This window comes from Oreochromis aureus, linkage group 3 (assembly GCF_013358895.1).
Source record: "Oreochromis aureus strain Israel breed Guangdong linkage group 3, ZZ_aureus, whole genome shotgun sequence".
Taxonomy (NCBI): domain Eukaryota; kingdom Metazoa; phylum Chordata; class Actinopteri; order Cichliformes; family Cichlidae; genus Oreochromis; species Oreochromis aureus.
Genome location: NC_052944.1, coordinates 71,954,355 through 71,974,651, shown reverse-complemented (window position 1 = coordinate 71,974,651; position 20,297 = coordinate 71,954,355). Strand labels below are relative to the sequence as shown.

The window sequence follows — 20,297 nt, the reverse complement described above, 5'->3', positions numbered from 1 at the left end:
TGATCCACCTCAACACAGAGACAAACTACAGCATTTCATCCATTTACACACAGCTTCATCAACACTAACTCCACACACTCAGCTTACCAGTGACTGTCAGGTTAACCATGTTACTGATGGGACCCTCTCTGGATTCACACCAGTAAACTCCACTGTCCCATGTGGTGCTGTTATACTGATGTTACAGTAAGAACCAGCTATTCTCCCCCACCCATCTCCACACTGAGTCCTCTGTTGTTTGCTTGTGTTTCTCCTCAGAGTCCATCCAGCAGAGCTGTCGTCCTCCTCACAGCTCAGAGACACAAAGTCTCCTTCAAAGAACTGAGAGCTGCTGGGACTCACAGTCAGACGAGCTGTGAGGGTTAAAATGAAAAACTGATGATCTGTTAGACTTTACATTGTGAAACATGAACCCAATCAGGTCATATCAGTGAGCATTTCTCAGGTTTAAACTGTGACAGAAGGTTACTGACCTTGGTTTGTTGTGCAGCACAGCAGTGAGATCAGAACTAAAGAGAAATGACACTCTACTAATGGAGTTAATAATGAGAATAAAAAAACTGTGTTTATTGAAATCTTTTGGTTAACTAAACATGTCCCGTTTCAAACAGACCCATGAACATCATTGTTGTACCTAGAGATATGAACATAATGGCTGGGTTATTATAATTATGTGCACTGCTTATACCAGTGGTTCCCAAAGTGTGGGGCCCGCCCCCTAGGGGGGGCGCAGAGCTATTGCAGGGGGGGGCGCAGCATGAAAAGGGAAAAAAAACAAAAACAAAAACAAGGCTTGGACACTGCTAGCACGAGGCGCCCACACAAACGCAAAGCAGGAGATGAAGCATAGCTGAATATGTTTCCAAACCAACTTCATTCTAAGCCAAAGACTAGAAAATATGGTGAAGCATATCTTCCCTCTGGTTTCACCTGCACAAGTGCTGAGGTAGGTCTCCCTGCAGAATTAGTTTTCTCTGCATCGGGAGCAGCGCTGGGCTGTTCAAATCACGGACAAACAGTATCCCACAGTTGTTTATGTTTTTGAACCCATTTTGTAGACGGTTTTTTTGAAAAATGTATTGATAGCAATGTTGAATATTATTACACAGGAAAAAAAACAACTACATGTAAAATAATTACACCGTGATGCCTCTGCCTTTCTAAATGCAGGGACAGTAATGGACTGTATATGTAAGCGTGTAAAACCTGCAGAGTCAGATTAACAGTATTTCGTCTCTATCTGCCATTCTGCAATTCATCTCATGTAAACAATAACGTGGCGCACAGCGTGACGTGAAAAAGGCACATACCTTTGACATTGCGTGACAAACTCTGTATTCCTTGTCCACACGTAAACGCAAAAAAAAGGAGTTTTAAAAAATCTCCGTTCTCGGTGATTCGATACGCCGTTTACATGTGCCCGAAACAGCTGCGCGTTCAAAAATACCGGTGTAGGTGCGGACGGAGCGTAAAAGAGTTGGTAGTTTATTTTCTTACTACCTGTAATTTATTGCAGATTATTTGTATTTGCTTAATTGTTTAATAAATGTTTGAGGTGTGAAATAAACCGCAATGGAGCAAAATATGGGTGTGTGTGGTTGAAGGATGTGTTTGTGCGTGTGCGTGCGCGCGTGCACGCGCGGTGGTGGGGGGGCGCGAACATTTTTCTTGTTAAACAAGGGGGGCCCAGCAAAAAAAGTTTGGGAACCACTGGCTTATACTGTGATTATATACAAACTCTCCACTACATTTAAATAACCCAGTAAAGTCATATGTCTGCTGTCCAGCTGTGTTCATATAATGAGTGAATTACAAGTGAAGTTAAGTGAAGTACAAGAATTCAAACAAACACAGAGATTCTACTTACAGAGCAGACACAGCACAGATGTTTCCTTCATCGTCCTTCTCACTCATTTGAGCTTTTTTTCATTTCTGTCACTGACACCAAGTAAAGCCCGCCCTCTTCCTCTGAGCACCAGCTTTCTATTGGTTCAAACACAGAGGTGGGAGACTCACTTTTTTCTTTGCGATATGATCAATGCTTGATAAAGTTATTTTGAAATCTAACTATAATCACACCATAATACCTGTTTGAAAAACAAAACAAAACACTGTTTTAATATGATCCAGTATATCTGACACCTGTGATGGCCCCAAACACAATGATCATTTCACAAAGATGAACAGAAAAATCCCCTCAGTGAGAGAGGCAGATATGAGCTGAAACACAGGAATCAAACCAGGGACGCTGCTGTTATGGAGCTGAACTGGAACCATTCAGACACTGAGGCCCTCTGAACACATTTTAATTACAGCTGTGCAGAGACACACTGATGACTGACTGGAACACTATGATTCACATTTTACATTAACACCATCCTCACACATGGTTTATATATGGCCACTAGAGGGAGATGTTGGACTTTAAACACTAACAAGGATACAAGTAGATCATCAGTGATGATTCCACAGCTTTTTAGAGAATTAATATGTTGGGCATTTGCATTTAGTTTAACTGTGGATAAAAATTCTCGTCGCTTACATATGTTCTTAAGATGATGATAAAACTGTGTAGAGTGATAAAGAGTGTGTGGACATACTCAGTTATTCCAGAGTACTGTGAATATATTTAATAATCACATTCAGTAGAAAAAGTTCTTTCAGCTTACAGTCTGTACTCTGCTGATCAACACAACACCTGCAAAGTAACCTGTGATCACAATATATTTCTCAATAACACATTACTAGATCTAATAATCACATTACAGTTACAATTCTGTCATAATTTGTGTTACAAAGGTTCCTTAGGTTTCTCTACGCAAGTCAGAAACATCAGACAAACAAACACGCTTGTGTCTTTATGTGCTTTGGTTGCAATCAGCTGATTTCAGTTGCTGTGCTGAAGGAGCAACATAGTGCAGCAGTCTGGACGTCACTTTTATTTTTATTCCATAAAAGTATCCGATGGTGAGGTAAAAAATGCTTCCAGGACTGAAACAACTGCATTATGCTGCAACCACAACTTCAGCTCTTTGTAAGCACCTGCACAGACAACATGCTAACGCTAAGCTAGCCAAGAACCCAGAGTGACATTAAAGCTGAGTGAATGATGACCCCAGCCCAGCAGCCAGACCCTGAACTTCAACAGGTAACAGAAGCAGTGATGAGCAGTCAGGCTGCAACCTGACTTCTACCTGTCTGTATGTTTCTGCTTCAAGTACTGCATTAATGTTGCATTTTTTGAGTAATGACCAACTCTAGTAAATGGTTCTTATGTAGTGTTTTCTACTTGAGCATTCAGACTGCTTTATACAACTTGCATCATCAACATACATTTAGGCACTTTTTTCTGCAGTGCTTTCTATTTAAGTCTGATGGACACACTGGAGAACTTGGGGAGATTTTAACTTGTAGATTTTGCCACTCCTAATATTGTATCAATTTCTCATATGTTTTTTTTCTGTGTTCGAATCTTAAGGATGGCTTGTTTCAGCTACATTAAGAGCTCCTCTCACTGCATGTCAAAAGAACAAAATTCATATCAATGTCCAAATATATTTGGACCTAAATGTGATCTTTAGAGTCATCTCTCAGTCAGGATTATTTGAGTGTTATTCTTGGTAACGTTTGTACTTCCTGGGAATTTTTTTTTTTTCTTTATTGTCTGATTCCAGCTCAGATAAAATCTGCATTCGGAGGTTCAACAGTTCAGAAAAAGCAACATAAACAATCAATGAAGACTAAAATATTTAGTAACGATGTTTGCAAAGCTTTATTAACAATACACAAACAAACTCACATAAATAATAAATAAACTATTAATAAATGACTTAATAATAAATGTAAATGACTTTTGACATATTTAAAACAGACTCAAAAATGAAAGCTTCAGTAATAAGAGAGGCAACATCTGACTCTGCAGCTACTTGGATAATATTTCTGTCTTTGGTTTTATAACCCTGTTTCTTAATCACTTAATTACAGGTAGCAAATTGATCCTGAACATTATTTAACAGATGGCCCATTGTCTATAATCCACAGAGCTTCACAGTGTTTGTGTTCTGTGTCTGTAATTACTCTCTAACAGCTGATCTCTATACGAGGATTAGTTTGATTGTCAAAAAAAATCTTCACTCATTTCCAGTCCAGTTCTTCTTACCTGAACAATTTCAAAGATATTTTTTCTGTGTTTGTTAAGACACTTAACAGTGACCTATGAATCACTCAAGCAGCTCCATGGCTGAACCAGTGTGTGTCTAAACACAACAGACAACTTGGACACTTTGTTATTAGTACCAGTCACAAAAACACACAATTTATTTCCAGAAATAACAGTTTGATAGATATAAAGTAATATATTTGCACTAGAAAACTGAGTCCCAAAAAAGTTGGTATATCTCAGCATGGTGTGAAGTGTGTCCTTAAAATTATTGAGGAAACTGGACAAGAGGACGACAAAAGAAGAGGCAGCAGGCCTGTTTCTGAAAGTCACATCCTTAAGAACCAGAAAAAAATCCAGCAGAGACCTGATACAGGACAAGAAATGCATCTGGACCTTCAGCTGATTAATCCACTGTGTACTGAAGTCTCATCATAATCCACATTTGAAACTTTTGGTTGAAATAGTCATCTCTTCAATTGAAAAAAAAAAAGGATGGAGAGTCTGTCAAGGTTTGGAGCTGCATTTCAGGCAGTAGTGTTGGAGTAGCAGTGTTGTTAAAACTGATGGAACTATGATTGAATAAACATTAGATTATATTTGGATCCACCATGCAATCCACCACCCTTTTTTTTAATTATTGCAGTATACCCAGTCTCTGGATGAAAGATCAGCTGCTCAATCTCGTTTGTCTTTGCATTTTGGATAGTCTGCCCTTCTTCTAATTATTTGATTTAGGAATGAAAAAATTAAAACACATGCTCCAGTTCATATGACTGAATCCTGACTCTGCTGTATTTTATGTTTTCTGTAGATCAAAAAACAAACAACAGCAGCAAGAAGAACAGCTGAAACTGAGAGACCGACAATCACTCCAACAGATCCATCCTCTGGTCGACCTGCAGGTGAGAAACAGGTGTGAGGTGTCAGCTGTCAGGTAGGTGATGAGTGAAGAACAGAACAGAATCCATTTCCTCTTCAAACTGCTGTCAGACATTATCTACTGCACTCTGATCACATCACTCAGACCAGCTGCTTTCTACAAAGTCTCATCAACAACATCTTTAGAAACAAACATCAACAACCAGGAAGCAGCTTCACCTCTGATCACACACACACTCAACTCTACTCACTCACCTGGAGGATCAACACGCAGGTAGATGATGCTGATGGGGTTAGTATCTAAACTGACTCTCTTCCTGGTGTTTGTTTTTGTCTTGATTCGACACTCATATGTTCCAGTATCATTAATCGTCACATCCTTCAGAATCAAAGACACGTCTCCATCCTTCATCTGTCTGTCCTGCAGATCCACCCGGTTCTTAAAAGATGGATGCTGGTTTTCTGGATCAAACAGCTCATTCCGATAAAAAAGCACATATTCATCTCCCAGGTCAGTTCTGCTCCACTCTACAACGCTGATGTTGTTTTTTGGACCTCGACATGTCAGAGTGACGTCCTGTCCAGACTCAGCTGTGATGTTTTTCTGGTCTAAATAAAGAACAAAAAAACGAGAAGAAAGATTATAAGTAAAGTGCAACTGTTCACATACACACAGTTTTGACAATCAGAAGTTTTTTGAGGATCTTATTTCTGGTACAGTTGTGCTGTGCCAAGTGTCAGTGTATTGCAGCAGCATTTTTTGTCTTTTCATCTTCTTAATCACTTACTTATTTTGATTAATTAACATTATTCATGGTGCTTTTGTTTTTGCCCACCATTGTATACAGTGACTGGACCAGTGATACTGATACAGTGATAGTGATACAGTGTGGCATCTGATGTCAGAGATACAGTACCACTGCACGACAGATCTGACAATAATCTACTCATGTTGACCTCAAAGCTTTTTTCAACTGGAAATATCAGACTGCGTTATTACAAGTTATTACAAACTTATAATTAAGTTTGTCAGAACATTTTCTTTCCCTTACTACTGGGGGTAGAAAATGTTCTCAAAATGTCTTCAAAATCAAAATCGAGAAATCTTATTTTTTGACAGTTTTAGCGTTACTTCTCATCTTCAGTGGTTAAAGCAGTGCTGATTTTAACATCGCCTATAAATAAGTCATCGTCAATCACAGGATCTGTGTTATATAAACTCTTATACAGTGAAACATGTGCTGATAATAAGTGAACATAATGTGTGAGAGAAAGCAGCCTCTCATTATAAGACACTGTGAGTCTCTGCATGCTGCCTTTATGGAGCTACAGCTGTTTGTATTCACTGAACAAAAACCTTTGTCACCCTGACACACACATTAAACTTCTTTGTCACTGTGGTGAAAACGGCACTGCTGACCAAGTGGGTACATACACACAGACACCAGACAACCTTGTGATGCCTTCACAGAAAATGTCAAGTATTAATCAACCAGACTGACATTCCTCCTTCCTCTTTATTTGAGTGGAAAGGAACAATTGTTTTTTAAGAGCTAAATCTCACCTCCACAAACAAACACGAAGAGGTCAAAAACCAGAAAAGTCCAGCAAAGCATAGTTCCAGCAGACATTTCTGCTGATCTCACTTCCCATTTACTGATGTTTGGTATGGTGCGCTGTAGGGAAACCATAAAATAGGTGAGTCATAATTAAAGCAGTGAAATCTAAATCAGGTCTGAGTGTTTAACAGGTTCAGTTCTTGAATAATCTCCACAGAACAACACAAACATAACCTCTCTCATCATCAATCATCAGCCAAAGGACTTCAAAATGACGTCACTGTATAAAAATGTATATTGTACTATGGAGGAGGCAGCATTTAGCTGTAGCCTCCATAAAACCACAGCTGATCTGTAGAACTTTGTCCACCGCGTCCAGCTGCTGCAGCACTTCCTGTAAGTCACATGACTGTAATCAGAGTAAAGCGGAGTAACTGAGTACATTTGCTCTTTGTGATGGAGATGATTTTCTTCTTTGTATTGTGTCAGATAAAGTCTGACAGCTTTTGGTTCTTCAGATTATAAAACACATTGAATTCATTTAATATGATGTGCTTCAAATACTTCACACTAACTCCACATGACATTCATCTGTGACAAGTAGAATAGAATAGAATAGAATAGAATAGAATAGAATAGAATTCAACTTTATTGTCATTGCACATGTCACAGGTACAGGGCAACGAAATGCAGTTTGCATCCATCCAGGAGTGCTTTAGTCGTGATATAGATATATTACAATATATATTAGCTATAATATAGATATGTGAGTATATTACAGAAATGGGTCTATTATGGTATGTTATAATGTACACGGTGTGAAGTATGTTATGAATCTTCTATAACTATAAGTATGTACAGGCTGTAGTGAGTACAAGCTATGTACAGGCTATGAACAGGATATAAATATGAAATAAAAAAAACTATACAGAAATATGAGATATACAGTTATACAGAAATGTGAACTATGCAAGTTATGAACAGTTGTAGGATTAAAAATTATCGTATGTACAGAATGATTATTTACACAGAACTATACAGTAGTGCAGTTAGGATAAGTGAGATATGTGGATAATTTCTACAGAGGCTATATAAAGTGCTAGTGGTTGAGAGTGGTGGTTCAGTCCATGTTATTATTGTGTCTCCAAAAGTTGAATCTGTTCATCTGGACGTAGCGTTTCTCCCACAAAACGCTACGTCCAGATGAACAGATTCAACTTTTGGAGATTTACTTTCCTGGATGATTGAGAATGCATCAAGACGTTATTATTGTGTGTTTGAGGGTACAGTTGTCCATTGTGTGTGTGTGTGTGTAGGTGGTTGTGGGTGTGTGTATGTTCAGTCCTTGAGTTTAACGTGGGTCAGATGTCAGGAGGCAGAGTTCAGGAGTCTGACAGCTGTGGGGAAGAAGCTGTTCCGGTACCTGGTGGTCTTAGTCCGGAGGCTCCTGTAGCGCCTCCCAGAGGGCAGGAGGGTGAAGAGTCCATGTGATGGGTGACTGGGGTCTCTGATGATTTTCCCAGCCCTTTTCAGACACCGCTTCCTGTAGATGTCCTTTATGGCAGGAAGTGGTGCTCGGCGATGCGCTGGGCAGTTTTCACGACCCTCTGCAACGCCTTCGGTCCGAGGCAGAGCAGTTCCCGTACCAGACTGTTATACAGTTGGTCAGGTTGCTCTCGATGGTGCAGCGGTAGAAGTTCACCAGGATGTCTGAGGACAGGTGGTTCTTCCTCAGAGTCCTCAAGAAGAAGAGGCGCTGATGAGCCTTCTTGACCAGCTTGGAGCAGTTGGTCGTCCAGATGAGATCCTCGGAGATGTGGACTCCCAGGAACTTGAAGCTGCTCACACGCTCCACAGCTGTCCCTTTAATGTAGATGGGTGGATGTGGGTCAGCATTCCTCCTGTAGTCCACGATGAGCTCCTTAGTCTTCTCAGTGTTAAGCAGCAGGTTGTTTGTGTCGCACCACTCAGCCAGACGATCCACCTCCTCCCTGTAGGCGGCCTCATCGTTGTCACTGATGAGGCCAATCACCGTGGTGTCATCTGCAAACTTAATGATGGTGTTGGAACCATCAGCAGGTCTGCAGTCGTGGGTGAAGAGGAGTAGAGGAAAGGGCTCATCACACAGCCTTGTGGTACACGGTGTTCATTGTGATTGTTGATGAGCAGCGGTTATCCAGCCGGACATGTTGGGGGCGGTTGGTCGGGAAGTCCAGTAACCATTTGCAGATGAGGGAACTGATGCCCAGGTCTGTCAGTTTCCTGATGAGTTGTGAGGGGTGGATTGTATTGAATGCTGAACTGAAGTCTATCAACAGCATTCTGGCGTAGGTGTTGTTGTTGTCCAGGTGTGAGAGGACAGAGTGCAGTGCGATGGAGACTGCATCCTCTGTGCTCCTGTTCTGGCGGTATGCAAATTGGTGGGGGTCCAGGGTGGGGGGAAGACAGGATTTGACGTGTGCTAAGACCAGCTGCTCTAAGCACTTAGTGATGATGGGGGTGAGTGCTACTGGGCGGTAGTCATTGAGGCTAGATGGGTTGGAGTTTTTGGGTATCGGGATGATGGAGGTGGATTTGAAGCAGGCCGGTACCACAGCGTGGGCCAAGGACAGATTGAATATGTCTGTCAGGACTCCTGCAAGCTCCCCAGAACACACTCTGAGAACACGCCCGGGGATGCCATCAGGACCTGCAGCCTTGTGGACATTGATCCTGCTCAGCACCGCTCCTACATCGGTGGGGGAGAGAGTCAGAGGTTGGTGGTCTGGCGTCCTGTCTGTTTTGGTTGTGGTTGTGGGGTTCCCTCGCTCAAAACGAGCATAAAAGTTGTTGAGCTCGTTGAGGAAGGAGACATCTGAGGATGTGGGAGAGGGTTTGGTGGTCCTGTAGTCTGTAATGGTCTGGAGTCCTTGCCACATGTGTCGGGGTTGGAGTTGGAGAAGTGTTCTTCTACCTTCTTTTTGTAATGGTGTTTGGCTTTTTTGATGCCCTTCTTTAGATTAGCCCTGGCTGTACTGTAGGCGTGTGCATCTCCTGACCTAAAGGCGGTGTTGCGGGCCTTCAGGAGGAGACGAACATCCTGGTTCATCCAAGGCTTCTGGTTGGGGTACATGGTGATCCGTTTCTGGGTGGTGACACTGTCTGCGGTTTCGGAGATGTAATCCAGTACAGATGAGGCGTACTGGTCCAGGTCTGTGTGGGTGAACATATTCCAGTTTGTGTTTTTAAATCTGTCCTGGAGCACAAGTAACCAGTAAAGTGAAGCTTCAATCCTGCTTCAGATGGATTAACACTAACAACCTGTGAATCCACTGAAGCTCACAGATTTCAGTCAACCTTTCAGATTACCTAAAAAACTGAAAGATGTCATTTTAAACACTTACTGTTGTTCTGAAGGATCTCTGAAACCCTCAAACACTCTTCTGATCATCAGGATGGAAAAACTAAAATTATCCACTGAAAGATTAAAAAAAAAGTGCTGTTGGTGTAACCTTTCTGCTTTTACCCAAGTTCAAATAATCTTAGTGAATCCTTCTTTATTCCACACAAGCAAAAAGTTAAAAAAAAAATATCCACTGACAAAACCAATAGAAAAAAAAGTGCCAGATTAGTATCTGCTTTTTCATGTGGTCAAATCAAAAGATAAATAAATACATAAAAAGGAAAAGAAAAGCAAAGAGAAAAAATAGAATTAGAAACATTAAGTGTAAAAAGTCTGTGGTTGTCATGGTCTCCGTGCCTGCCCGGCCGGCCCCACAAGGCTACATTTGTTGTTTCAGTTCTTGCTCTCTCGCTCTCTCTCTCGCTCTCTCTCTCTCTCTCTGCCTGGGCGGAGCTCACTGTGGGCTCCCGCCCTTGGCCCCCACACCTGACAACAATCACCTGTCATCACCGGGAGCACTATTTGAGGCTGGAACACAGATCCTCTCGTCGCTGGATGATTGTACTACTGACGTTAGTGTTCTCACAGCTCCTGTGAACTTGTGCTTTGTGATTTGTGATTAGTTTGTGACTTCCCTCCTCTTCTGCTTCAGACCTTCCCTCCCGGACCTGCGACCTCCCTGCCATGTGAACGTGTGTGAGTGTGGGCAAGAAGACGCGAGCGAGTGCGAGAGAGCTACCCTGTGATTCCCTGGAGTTTTGGATTCCCTTCACTGTATATACTGTGCACTGGTGCCGTAAATAAACTGTTTTTTGGAGACATCTAACCGCTCTGCGCTTGAGTCCCTACAACCAGATCGTGACAGTGGTGGTGGAAAAGAATATCTTCTTTTGTTTTCTTTTAATAGAATATCTTACAAGGTTTGATTATACTACACAAACTATAATCAAACCTTGTAAGACATTCTATTAAAAGGTGAAAAGCAGATATAAATAAAGTTGATCACATACTCAAAGTAACAACAAAGCCAGCCCACCTGATTGTGTTTTTACTTTCATCTGAATAAAGAAAGAAAGAAAGAATAGAAGAATATTTGTTTTTTCAAATACTGAAAATATGATCATTGTTTACTCTGAAAAGTTTTAAAATATCTGTTAAATCAGCTTTGTGGTTGTGGTGTATATTTATCAACACTAAACACCAAACTGACTTTTCTCTCCTTGTTGTTTTGTGTTTATGACATTTTTGACTGTATCAAAGCTTCTTATTAGAGCTAACATAGCTGTGGTCAGCTCAGCCTGTCTCATTAATCAAAACATCTTATTATAAAACATTATTCAATCATTTGGTCATAACACTGGTTTATGTATTATCATTATGTAATGTAGCACTGAGATGCAGCATACACTGTTTAACACTGTGTGTTTTATTAAAAGCAAAGAAAATTCAGTTTTACAGGTAGCAAAGTGCATTTACTCAAGTAAAATCCACAAGTAAAACTGAAAATTACTTTTCTAGTTTCATCAATTTATATTTTAATACATTTATAAATATCATGTTCTGCACGTACTAAATATGGAAAATAAATGAGAAATTAATGGACAGAAAATTAATTAGCAGCTACTTTCGTTAAGTCCATGATTTATGAGTAAAATACAAAACAAACACATTTCATACCTCCAGCTTCTTTGGATGTGAACATTTGCTTCTCTCCCTGTTTATTCCTCCACTAAGATGTTGTCAGAGACAGAAATATGATGTGAAAGACACATGTGATGAATCAGCAGCAGACTAGAGATGTTCTTTTGGTTTGACAAAGAGGAACCATTACATTCCACTTCCTTTTCTGTGCTCACAGCGAGCCAACACACACAAAAAATAACTAACTGTGGTCACCAAACACAGTGTAAACAATAAATCAGGAGGTGTGTGGGATTGAGTGGATTTTCATACACTTGTGGAAAGAAGTGTGTGAGGGTGTTGCACCCCAGTGGATAGTTGTTAATCAGGAATTATTCAGGAGATAACAAAGAAATTAATACTGTATTAGTGGTCATAAAATAGTCTGTAGACTTTGTGACTGGAGTTCAGTCTCCTTCATGATCAGACTGTAATACTTTTAATATGTGTGAAGAAGAGCTAATTTACTGCAGAGTACAGTGAATATATTTGCTACAAACAGTCAGCAGTAAAAAGTAGGGGTGGGTTTGGATTATCGATTTTCTGATTAAAATCGATTCTAGCTTGAATAACGCAATATCGATTCATTAAGATCCTGAATCAGTTTTTATACATACATTGTAAAAAAATTCAATAGAAAAACTGAAAATGTCCTGGTAATTTTCTGCCAGTACATTTTTTTAACGGAAGCTTGACGGACTTTTCTGTAAATGACAAAACGGAAAATTCTGTAGATTTACAGTATACTCTCTGTACTATTTAGGGATATTTCTTCAGCTATACAACAGAAAATTATGTTTATTCACAGTATATTTTCTGTATCATTAACTGATATTTTTTGTTATATTTTCTGTTCATCTCTTATAACGACAGCACCCATCTTTTCATAAAACAAGTAAACAGCTAATATATGAAACAAATTAGCTCACAAACTTTCAAATTTGAGCATTTTTATTTCCTTGAAATCAGGTTGCCCTCATGTAAATGTGTTTATATACTTTCATTCAAGTAAACCTTTTTCTCCACTGTGTTCAAATGCTCTTAGCTGTTTAACTTTAAGTAGAGGAAAAATTTTGACATATTTCACATCCATTAAATGTTAGAAAAGGCTCTGAAAACAAGGTCACGGTTCCTTCCCTGTGCGCACAGACCCTAAATTGCAACACATAAGACAGTAATAAGACAAATGACTACAAACTGACACCAGAGGCTGGAGAAGAGCAAACATAAAGTCATACATTGTGTGCACAATTTCTCTTGGTACCACTCTTCATATACCAGTGTGTCAAAGTCCTGAATGCACCCTGCATGTTAATCCATCATGTTCCATCTGAGCTTTAAATAAAATACACTCAGTTTCTCAGTTCTCAGTTCATAAAACTGCAGCAGTCGGGGTTAACGTGTTGCTGTGTTGCTCCTCCATCTCAGCCATTGAGACTAGTCGCAATTTATTCTGAGGAAAAAAAGAGAAACAACAAGACATTTTTAAAAAGTTTGTTTTTTGTTGCTGTTGTTTATGTTTAAGGTAAAAACAAAGAATAAAAATACAAAGGATTAGGGCTGTGCGATATGACGATATATATCGGATGACGATATAAAAAAGTCTATCGTTTCATATTATACGCTATCATTTGTTTCATGTTGTTGCAAAATAAACTGTTTACAGCAATATTCTTTCATGGTTGTGATGGTCACTGTAGTGGCTATATTCATTTCTTAAAGTTCTCTCTATCTCTTATATTTAAAATAACCACACTACGGACGGACAAGCGACTGTTTTTACACGTTTTTACATTTTCAACAAATTTTGGAGAAAAACACAGTTACAGGGAAAATATGTCTGTCTGCAAATATTAGCTAAACATTTCTATGTGCTACAAAATTGACATAATGATAAATGTGCTGAGGTTGTAACATGTTGAGCTATGTTTGCATCAGCCACTAGATGGCACTGTGTTGCTGCAATGTGTGTATTCTACTGGCGAGCAAGAAGCTCGAGGAAAAAATGATAATAGGAAAATAAAGTGGAATCGGAGCAGAGATCGGTGTGTGCGTGCATTTAATAAGAAGCTCGGTATACAGACAAAGATAATACATGGTGTCAGAGTAGCGGTTTTCTACGCAATCCCTCGCCGTCGGACAGCGCAGACATGGAGGCTTACGGCGTTCCCACACCGCGCATGGATTGGGACTCTAGCAACCTGCCCGAGGCATGGCGGCGTTTTAAGCAGCACGCCGAGCTAATGTTCGCTGGTCCTCTTCGGGGGAAGGAGGAGGTAGACAAATGCAGCTACCTTCTTCTATGGGTCGGTGAGAAAGGACGGGACGTCTACAACACGTGGACGCTCACTGCAGACGACTCCCGAAAGCTTCAGACGTACTACGATAAGTACACTGATTATATCACACCGAAAGCTAACCCAATCTACGCCAGATATAAGTTCCATGAAAAGATGCAGGGTGAAAATGAGGCGTTTGAACAGTTTATTACAGAGCTGAAACTGCTTGCTAAAGACTGTGGGTACCCAAATACAGATGAAATGGTCAGGGATCGCATCGTATTTGCCACTAACTCGCCACACGTCCGAGAAAAGCTACTCAGCCAAGGCGCAGAGCTCACGCTAGAGAAAGCTATAGATATAGCACGATCACACGAGCTAGCAAAGCAACAGCTAAGAGCTATGGGCCACTCCAGGGGCCAAGAAACTGTGCACGCCATCGGCAGGAAACCGCACAGACAAGAAAATGAAACAAGAAGCGTGAAACCAAAAGGACACGCTAATGTAACGCTAAAAACGTGCAGCTATTGTGCCGGACAACACAGTAATAAAGACATCTGCCCAGCAAAAGGGAAGCAATGTGCAAAATGCAAGAAAATGAACCATTTTGCAAGAGCATGCAGGTCAAAACTCCCTTCGCAGACAAAAGCCCACCTCAAATCAGTACACACTGTGAGAGAGAACATAGAAGTGACAACTGAGGACACAGATGAGGAGCAAGACTGTTTCTACATTGATAGCATCACCATAGAAAATGAAGGAAGAAATGATGAGCAAGCATATGCAGACATGCAACTTGGTTTCCCCCCACAGGCAGTGAGGTTTAAAGTTGACACTGGGGCACAAGCAAACACAATTCCAGCCAACATGTTCCACACACTCTTCCCACATGTGGCACTGAAGCCTGTCACACACAAGCTCACAGATTACGGGGGACACTCACTCAGCGTGGAAGGGAAATGCCAGCTAAAATGCAAACACAAAGACAAAACCCGCACGTTGGAATTCCATGTTGTTAACACAAGCACCCCACCTGTATTAGCAATGAAAGCTTGCCGTGACCTTAACCTGGTCAGGATCGTGATGGCAGTGACGGAGGAAAGAAACAAGACAACCAACAGTTCGCAGGCAATACTAGACGAGTATGCTGATGTATTTAAAGGGATAGGAGAATTTCCTGGTGAATGCAGTTTCCATGTAAACCCAGACGTCGCACCCACAGTCAGCCCACCTCGTCGGATTCCCATCGCTCTGCGAGCCCGACTCAAAGACGAGCTTGACAGCATGGAAAGGAATCAAATCATATGCAAGGTCACAGATCCTACGGACTGGGTGAATGCACTTGTTGTCGTGGAAAAACCCAAGACAGGCAGACTCAGAGTATGTCTGGACCCCAGACCCCTCAACAAGGCTATACAAAGACCCCATTACCCTCTACCCACCTTGGAGGATGTCACCACAAAACTTGCTGGGGCCAAGTATTTTAGTGTTTTGGACGCCAGATCAGGCTATTGGGCCATTAAGCTAAGCCACGAATCATCTCTGTTAACCACATTTAATACTGTGTTTGGCAGGTACCGCTTCCTCAGGCTGCCTTTCGGCATAATCTCAGCCCAGGATGAATTCCAGCGACGTGTGGATGAGACCTACGAGGGCCTGAGGGGCGTGGCAGCCATTGTGGACGATGTGTTGGTCTTCGGAGCAACCAAACAGGAGCATGACGACAACTTGAGGGCCATGCTGCAGCGCAGCAGGGAGAGAGGTGTAAAACTGAACCCTGACAAGTGCACCATCTGCGTCAAAGAGGTCAGTTACTTCGGTCACACATTGTCACACGAAGGACTAAAACCAGATCCACAAAAAGTAAAAGCAGTCCAAGACATGGCGCCCCCACAGAACAGGGCAGAACTGGAAACAGTGCTGGGGATGGTTAATTATTTAGCAAGATTTGCCCCACACCTGTCAGAGATAAACGCGCCGCTCCGCCAGCTGTTAAAGCAGGACAGTGAGTTTGTATGGGACAAGAACCATGACAGATCCTTTCAACAAATGAAGGAGCTGATCACTAGAGAACCAGGCCCAGTTCTCTCCTTCTTCAACCCCAAGAAAGCGCTACGACTCCAGGTTGACGCATCCAAAAGTGGCCTCGGTGCTGTGATGCTGCAGGACGGCAAGCCAATCGCCTACGCATCCAAGTCACTTAACAGCACTGAGCAGAACTATGCCCAAATAGAAAAGGAGCTGTATGCTGTTCTCTTCGGCTGCAAGCGGTTCCACGAGTACATGTACGGTCGACATGTGACCATTGAATCGGACCACAAGCCACTAGAGTCCATACTCAAAAAACCACTAGCATCAGCACCACCACGGCTACAGAGGATGATACTACAGCTGCAAAAGTACAACATCAGCATCATCCACAAGCCAGGGAAAGACATCCCGGTAGCCGACACGCTCTCCCGGAAATCCATAGAGTTCCACGATAAATCACTATGTGACGGGATGGATGCGCAGATCCACTCAGTCCTCAGCAACATGCCTGTCAGCGATCAGAGACTCTCAGAGATAAGAAACGAAACAGCCCAGGACCCTCAGCTCAACACTCTGAGAAGGACCACATTGAGTGGGTGGCGGATAAAGGTCTCAATGTCCGCCTGACATCCAGGAGTTTTGGAACCACAGGGATGAGATCTCACTGATAGACGGGATCATGTTTAAAGGTGAGAAAATGATCATCCCAAAAAGGCTCAGAAAGGACATGATAGATCGGATTCATTCCAGCCATATGGGCATAGAAAAGAGTAAAAACAGAGCCAGAGACCTTCTGTTTTGGCCAGGCATGGGAAAGCAGATTGAGGAAGCAGTCGGAGCCTGCAGCACATGCCAGGAGAGACAAACTGCTAACCCCAAGGAACCCCTTCTGTCACATGCAATACCAGAACGACCGTGGCAGGTCATAGCCACCGATCTGTTCACTTGGAACTCGGAAGACTACATCATCATCGTAGATTACTACAGTAGATTCTTCGAGTTGGAAAGACTGCCCAGCTGCACTGCGGAAGCAGTGATCCACAAACTAAAGTCAGCCATGGCCAGGCATGGTATTCCAGAGTCAGTGATTAGTGACAACGGCCCGTGCTATGCTTCAAGTAAGTTCCAACAGTTCGCAAAGTCATGGAGTTTCACCCACACCACTACTAGCCCCCATTACCCACAGAGCAATGGCCTAGCCGAAAAGACGGTCCAGACAGCAAAAAAACTACTGGACAAGGCCAAAGCTGAACATAAGGATCCCTACTTGAGCCTATTAGAATACCGGAACACCCCTGTGGACAACTTAAAGTCGCCTGCACAACTACTCATGAGCCGGAGACTCCGCTCCATCCTCCCTGCAACACCAAAACAGCTGGAACCCCAAGTAGTTTGCCAGCAAACAGTGCGTGAGAGGAGAGAAGTCTGCCAGCAGCGCCAGCAGACTTATTTCAACAGAGCAGCCCGACCTCTGCCTCAACTATATCCTGGCACACCGGTCCGGTTCCGGCAACAAGATGGTTCCTGGAAACCAGCTGTGGTCACACGTTGTGCTGACACGTCCAGAAGCTACAACATAACCACAGATACAGGACAAGTTTATCGCCGTAACCGCCGACACCTCCGCGAAAGCAGAAACAGCGTAGGAAGTGAGGAGTTCATTCAACCGACAGTCAACAGTAATGACAGCGCTGTGGTTTCCCAGCCCCCGCCTGTGGAGCCCCCTGATAAAGACATTACAACACCCGGATACACAACTCGATATGGGCGTGTTACTAAACCAAGACAGGTTCTGGACCTGTAATATTGTAAAGGGTGCAGGCGGATCGCTGCCCTAAAAAGGAAAAAAGGCTGTTCACATGTTTGTTGTTTCAATGATGTCACTAAATGCATCTGTTTATTATGGTAATGATGTAGCCAGTATTGAGCCGAATGCTATGTTATTAATGGATGTTACTCAGGATGTTATTCCCGTAATTTCAGTTGCCTTACAAATTTTGCAAGCCTGAGTTGCTTTGTTGTTTTTTTTAAGAAGGGAGATGTAACATGTTGAGCTATGTTTGCATCAGCCACTAGATGGCACTGTGTTGCTGCAATGTGTGTATTCTACTGGCGAGCAAGAAGCTCGAGGAAAAAATGATAATAGGAAAATAAAGTGGAATCGGAGCAGAGATCGGTGTGTGCGTGCATTTAATAAGAAGCTCGGTATACAGACAAAGATAATACAGGTAAAACTATACTTTAAATAATATTACCACTACAGTCTATTAAGCACCAAATTCTTTACTTTAGCACCCCAAATCAGAGGCTAATATTAGCATTTGTTAGCGTCAGCCAGGAAGGTCTGAGACTTAAACTAGGGTTACGCACCAAGGATTTTTTTTACAGTGTAAATTTATTTTGCCTAAAATGCCAGAATCTCAGGTTAACCCTCACAAAATTTTGACAACCACCAAACAGCTAAAAACGTAAATGAGAGCAGGTACACAGATTCTGCAGAAAGACCTAAACACAAAGCGCGGAGCCGCTGACGGTTTAGAATCAGTGAGATGTTCTTACCCGACGGCAGGTACACGGACACGCCGTCGGGGCTGAAAGCCGAAAGCTCACCACAGCTTCTGATGCGTCAGAGGGTCCGCGCTTTGTGTTTACGTCTTTTTTTTGCCCCAGATTCTGAAGCTGTAGGCTTCGTCTCTCTCCAACCAAATTTGACTGAACCAAATTTTTATATTTTTTTTATTTAAATTTAAAAAAATTTTATTTATATATTTTTTTAATTTAAATGACTTCCAACAAGAAAGCCTGTTCAGTACTGAAGAAATTTAAACTTTTTAAAATTATGCAAAATTGCAAAATGCTTAGTAAAGTAAACCACTGCATACAATATAACTCAAAAGGCTACTTTAAAGAAAATAAACAATACTATACAAAATGAAAAACCCTCCATTTGGTTACACCCAATGATGCAATCATTGACCTCATGACCCTATATAAACAGGAAGTACTGGGCGGCCCTTCCCATATACCTGTCTTAAATATAGGACCTGAATAAACAACATGGACACCATGGTAAGTATAACCAAAGCAACATAAAGAAACATAATTTACCAGACATTTGCCTGTTAACAGAAGAAAATTCAAATGACCTGATGGTTTGTAGTGTTTGCTTTAAAAAAAACATGCATGGATGTAAAGAATGTAACTACTGCTACCACAAACAAAACCCGGGATAGAGTGTGTTAAGAGAAGTTACACCAGCAATGTCTAAATTAAAGCATTATGGCTGACTGTAAAATAACAAAGAAATAAATTATCAATATGGTTAAGGGACAAGTGGTAAATGAGTTCCTGCCTAACCACTTTGTCACATATACACTGAGCTAGATGGAGGTAGGAATTAATTTGCTTTTGCTCCTCCTGTTTCATGGTCCTGAGTCTGGTGACTCATTGTTTATGTTTGTGTTAATTTTTATTCTTTGTTTCTGTTATTTTGTGGTTATAACTTTTCGAGTTTTCTAGTTCTTTGGTTTTGCCTGTATGCCTCCCCTGTGTCCCTTGTCTAGTTTCTTGTCTCACGTCTCCTGTGTCTCCCCAGCCAGTCGCATCCCCATGTTGCAGTTTGTAACTCTTGTCTCTGTGCTTCATGTTTGCTGTCTCCTCTGTTGGTCGCTGTGTCCTTGTCAAATCCATGTCTCTGTGCCTGTCTCCTGTTTTACCTTAACAAAAGACACAAGACTGCCAATGTTTTCAGGATGCTTCCTTTCCGTCTCATTATGTCAGGTAAGTCCAAGCTGTTTTTCCCTCCTGTTTCCCATTTCCTCATAACTCCCTGGAGTAACTCCCTTTATTTTCTCTGTCTGTTGTTGTGTTGTTGCTATATTCTCTCTTAAAACTTAGCTACTTCAGCACAACAACCCTTTTAGTGGAAATTTACTTACTTAATCAATTAACTGCTTAATTAAAGTGAGGCTTTAATCCTGGTTCAGATGGATTAACATTAACAGTCTGTTAATCCTCTGAAGCTCACAGACTTCAGTCAACCTGTCAAATTACCTAAAAGACAGAAAGACGTCATTTTAAACACTTACTGTTGTTCTGAAGGATCTCTGAAACCCTCAAACACTCTTCTGATCATCAGGATGGAAAAATATCCACTGACAGATTCTTTTTCAAAAAGTGTGTATTTGGTTTAAACCTTCTGCTTTTCAGTAGGTTCAAAGGAACTTAGGGATATTTTATTCCATATAAGCAAAAACAAAACATTCAAAAAATCTAAAAAATGAAATGTAAAAAGTTCAAAGTCTGTGGATAAAGTAAACTAACCC

General features: G+C 41.5%; 1 protein-coding gene across 3 annotated transcripts; it reads right to left on the bottom strand.

The window, feature by feature from the left end:
* Positions 1–3,770: 3,770 nt before the first annotated feature.
* On the bottom strand, positions 3,771–11,729 carry LOC120437486 (coxsackievirus and adenovirus receptor homolog). Of its 3 annotated transcripts, none has more exons than XM_039608083.1 (5): positions 11,660–11,729; positions 11,019–11,040; positions 6,606–6,717; positions 5,297–5,650; positions 3,771–5,058 (listed from the first exon to the last, which is right to left on the bottom strand). In XM_039608083.1, the coding sequence occupies exons 3-5, from the start codon at positions 6,670–6,672 to the stop codon at positions 4,928–4,930; spliced, it is 552 nt and encodes a 183-aa protein (XP_039464017.1). In that variant the 5' UTR covers positions 6,673–6,717; positions 11,019–11,040; positions 11,660–11,729; the 3' UTR covers positions 3,771–4,927. The 3 variants fall into 3 exon arrangements, with proteins under 3 accessions (XP_039464017.1, XP_039464015.1, XP_039464016.1); XM_039608081.1 differs by lacking the exon at positions 11,019–11,040 and adding an exon at positions 9,984–10,056; XM_039608082.1 differs by lacking the exon at positions 11,019–11,040.
* Between the last annotated feature and the right edge of the window lie 8,568 nt (positions 11,730–20,297).

Bases quoted from the DNA above. Each gene is read 5' to 3' on its own strand.
- LOC120437486 (XM_039608083.1), bottom strand. From the start codon at position 6,672: ATGTCTGCTGGAACTATGCTTTGCTGGACTTTTCTGGTTTTTGACCTC. The intron at 5,651-6,605 runs GTGAGATTTAGC...TTCTTTATTTAG, and splicing joins CTTCGTGTTTGTTTGTGGAG to ACCAGAAAAACATCACAGCT. The intron at 5,059-5,296 runs GTGAGTGAGTAG...TCTCACCTGCAG, and splicing joins CCTGCGTGTTGATCCTCCAG to GTCGACCAGAGGATGGATCT.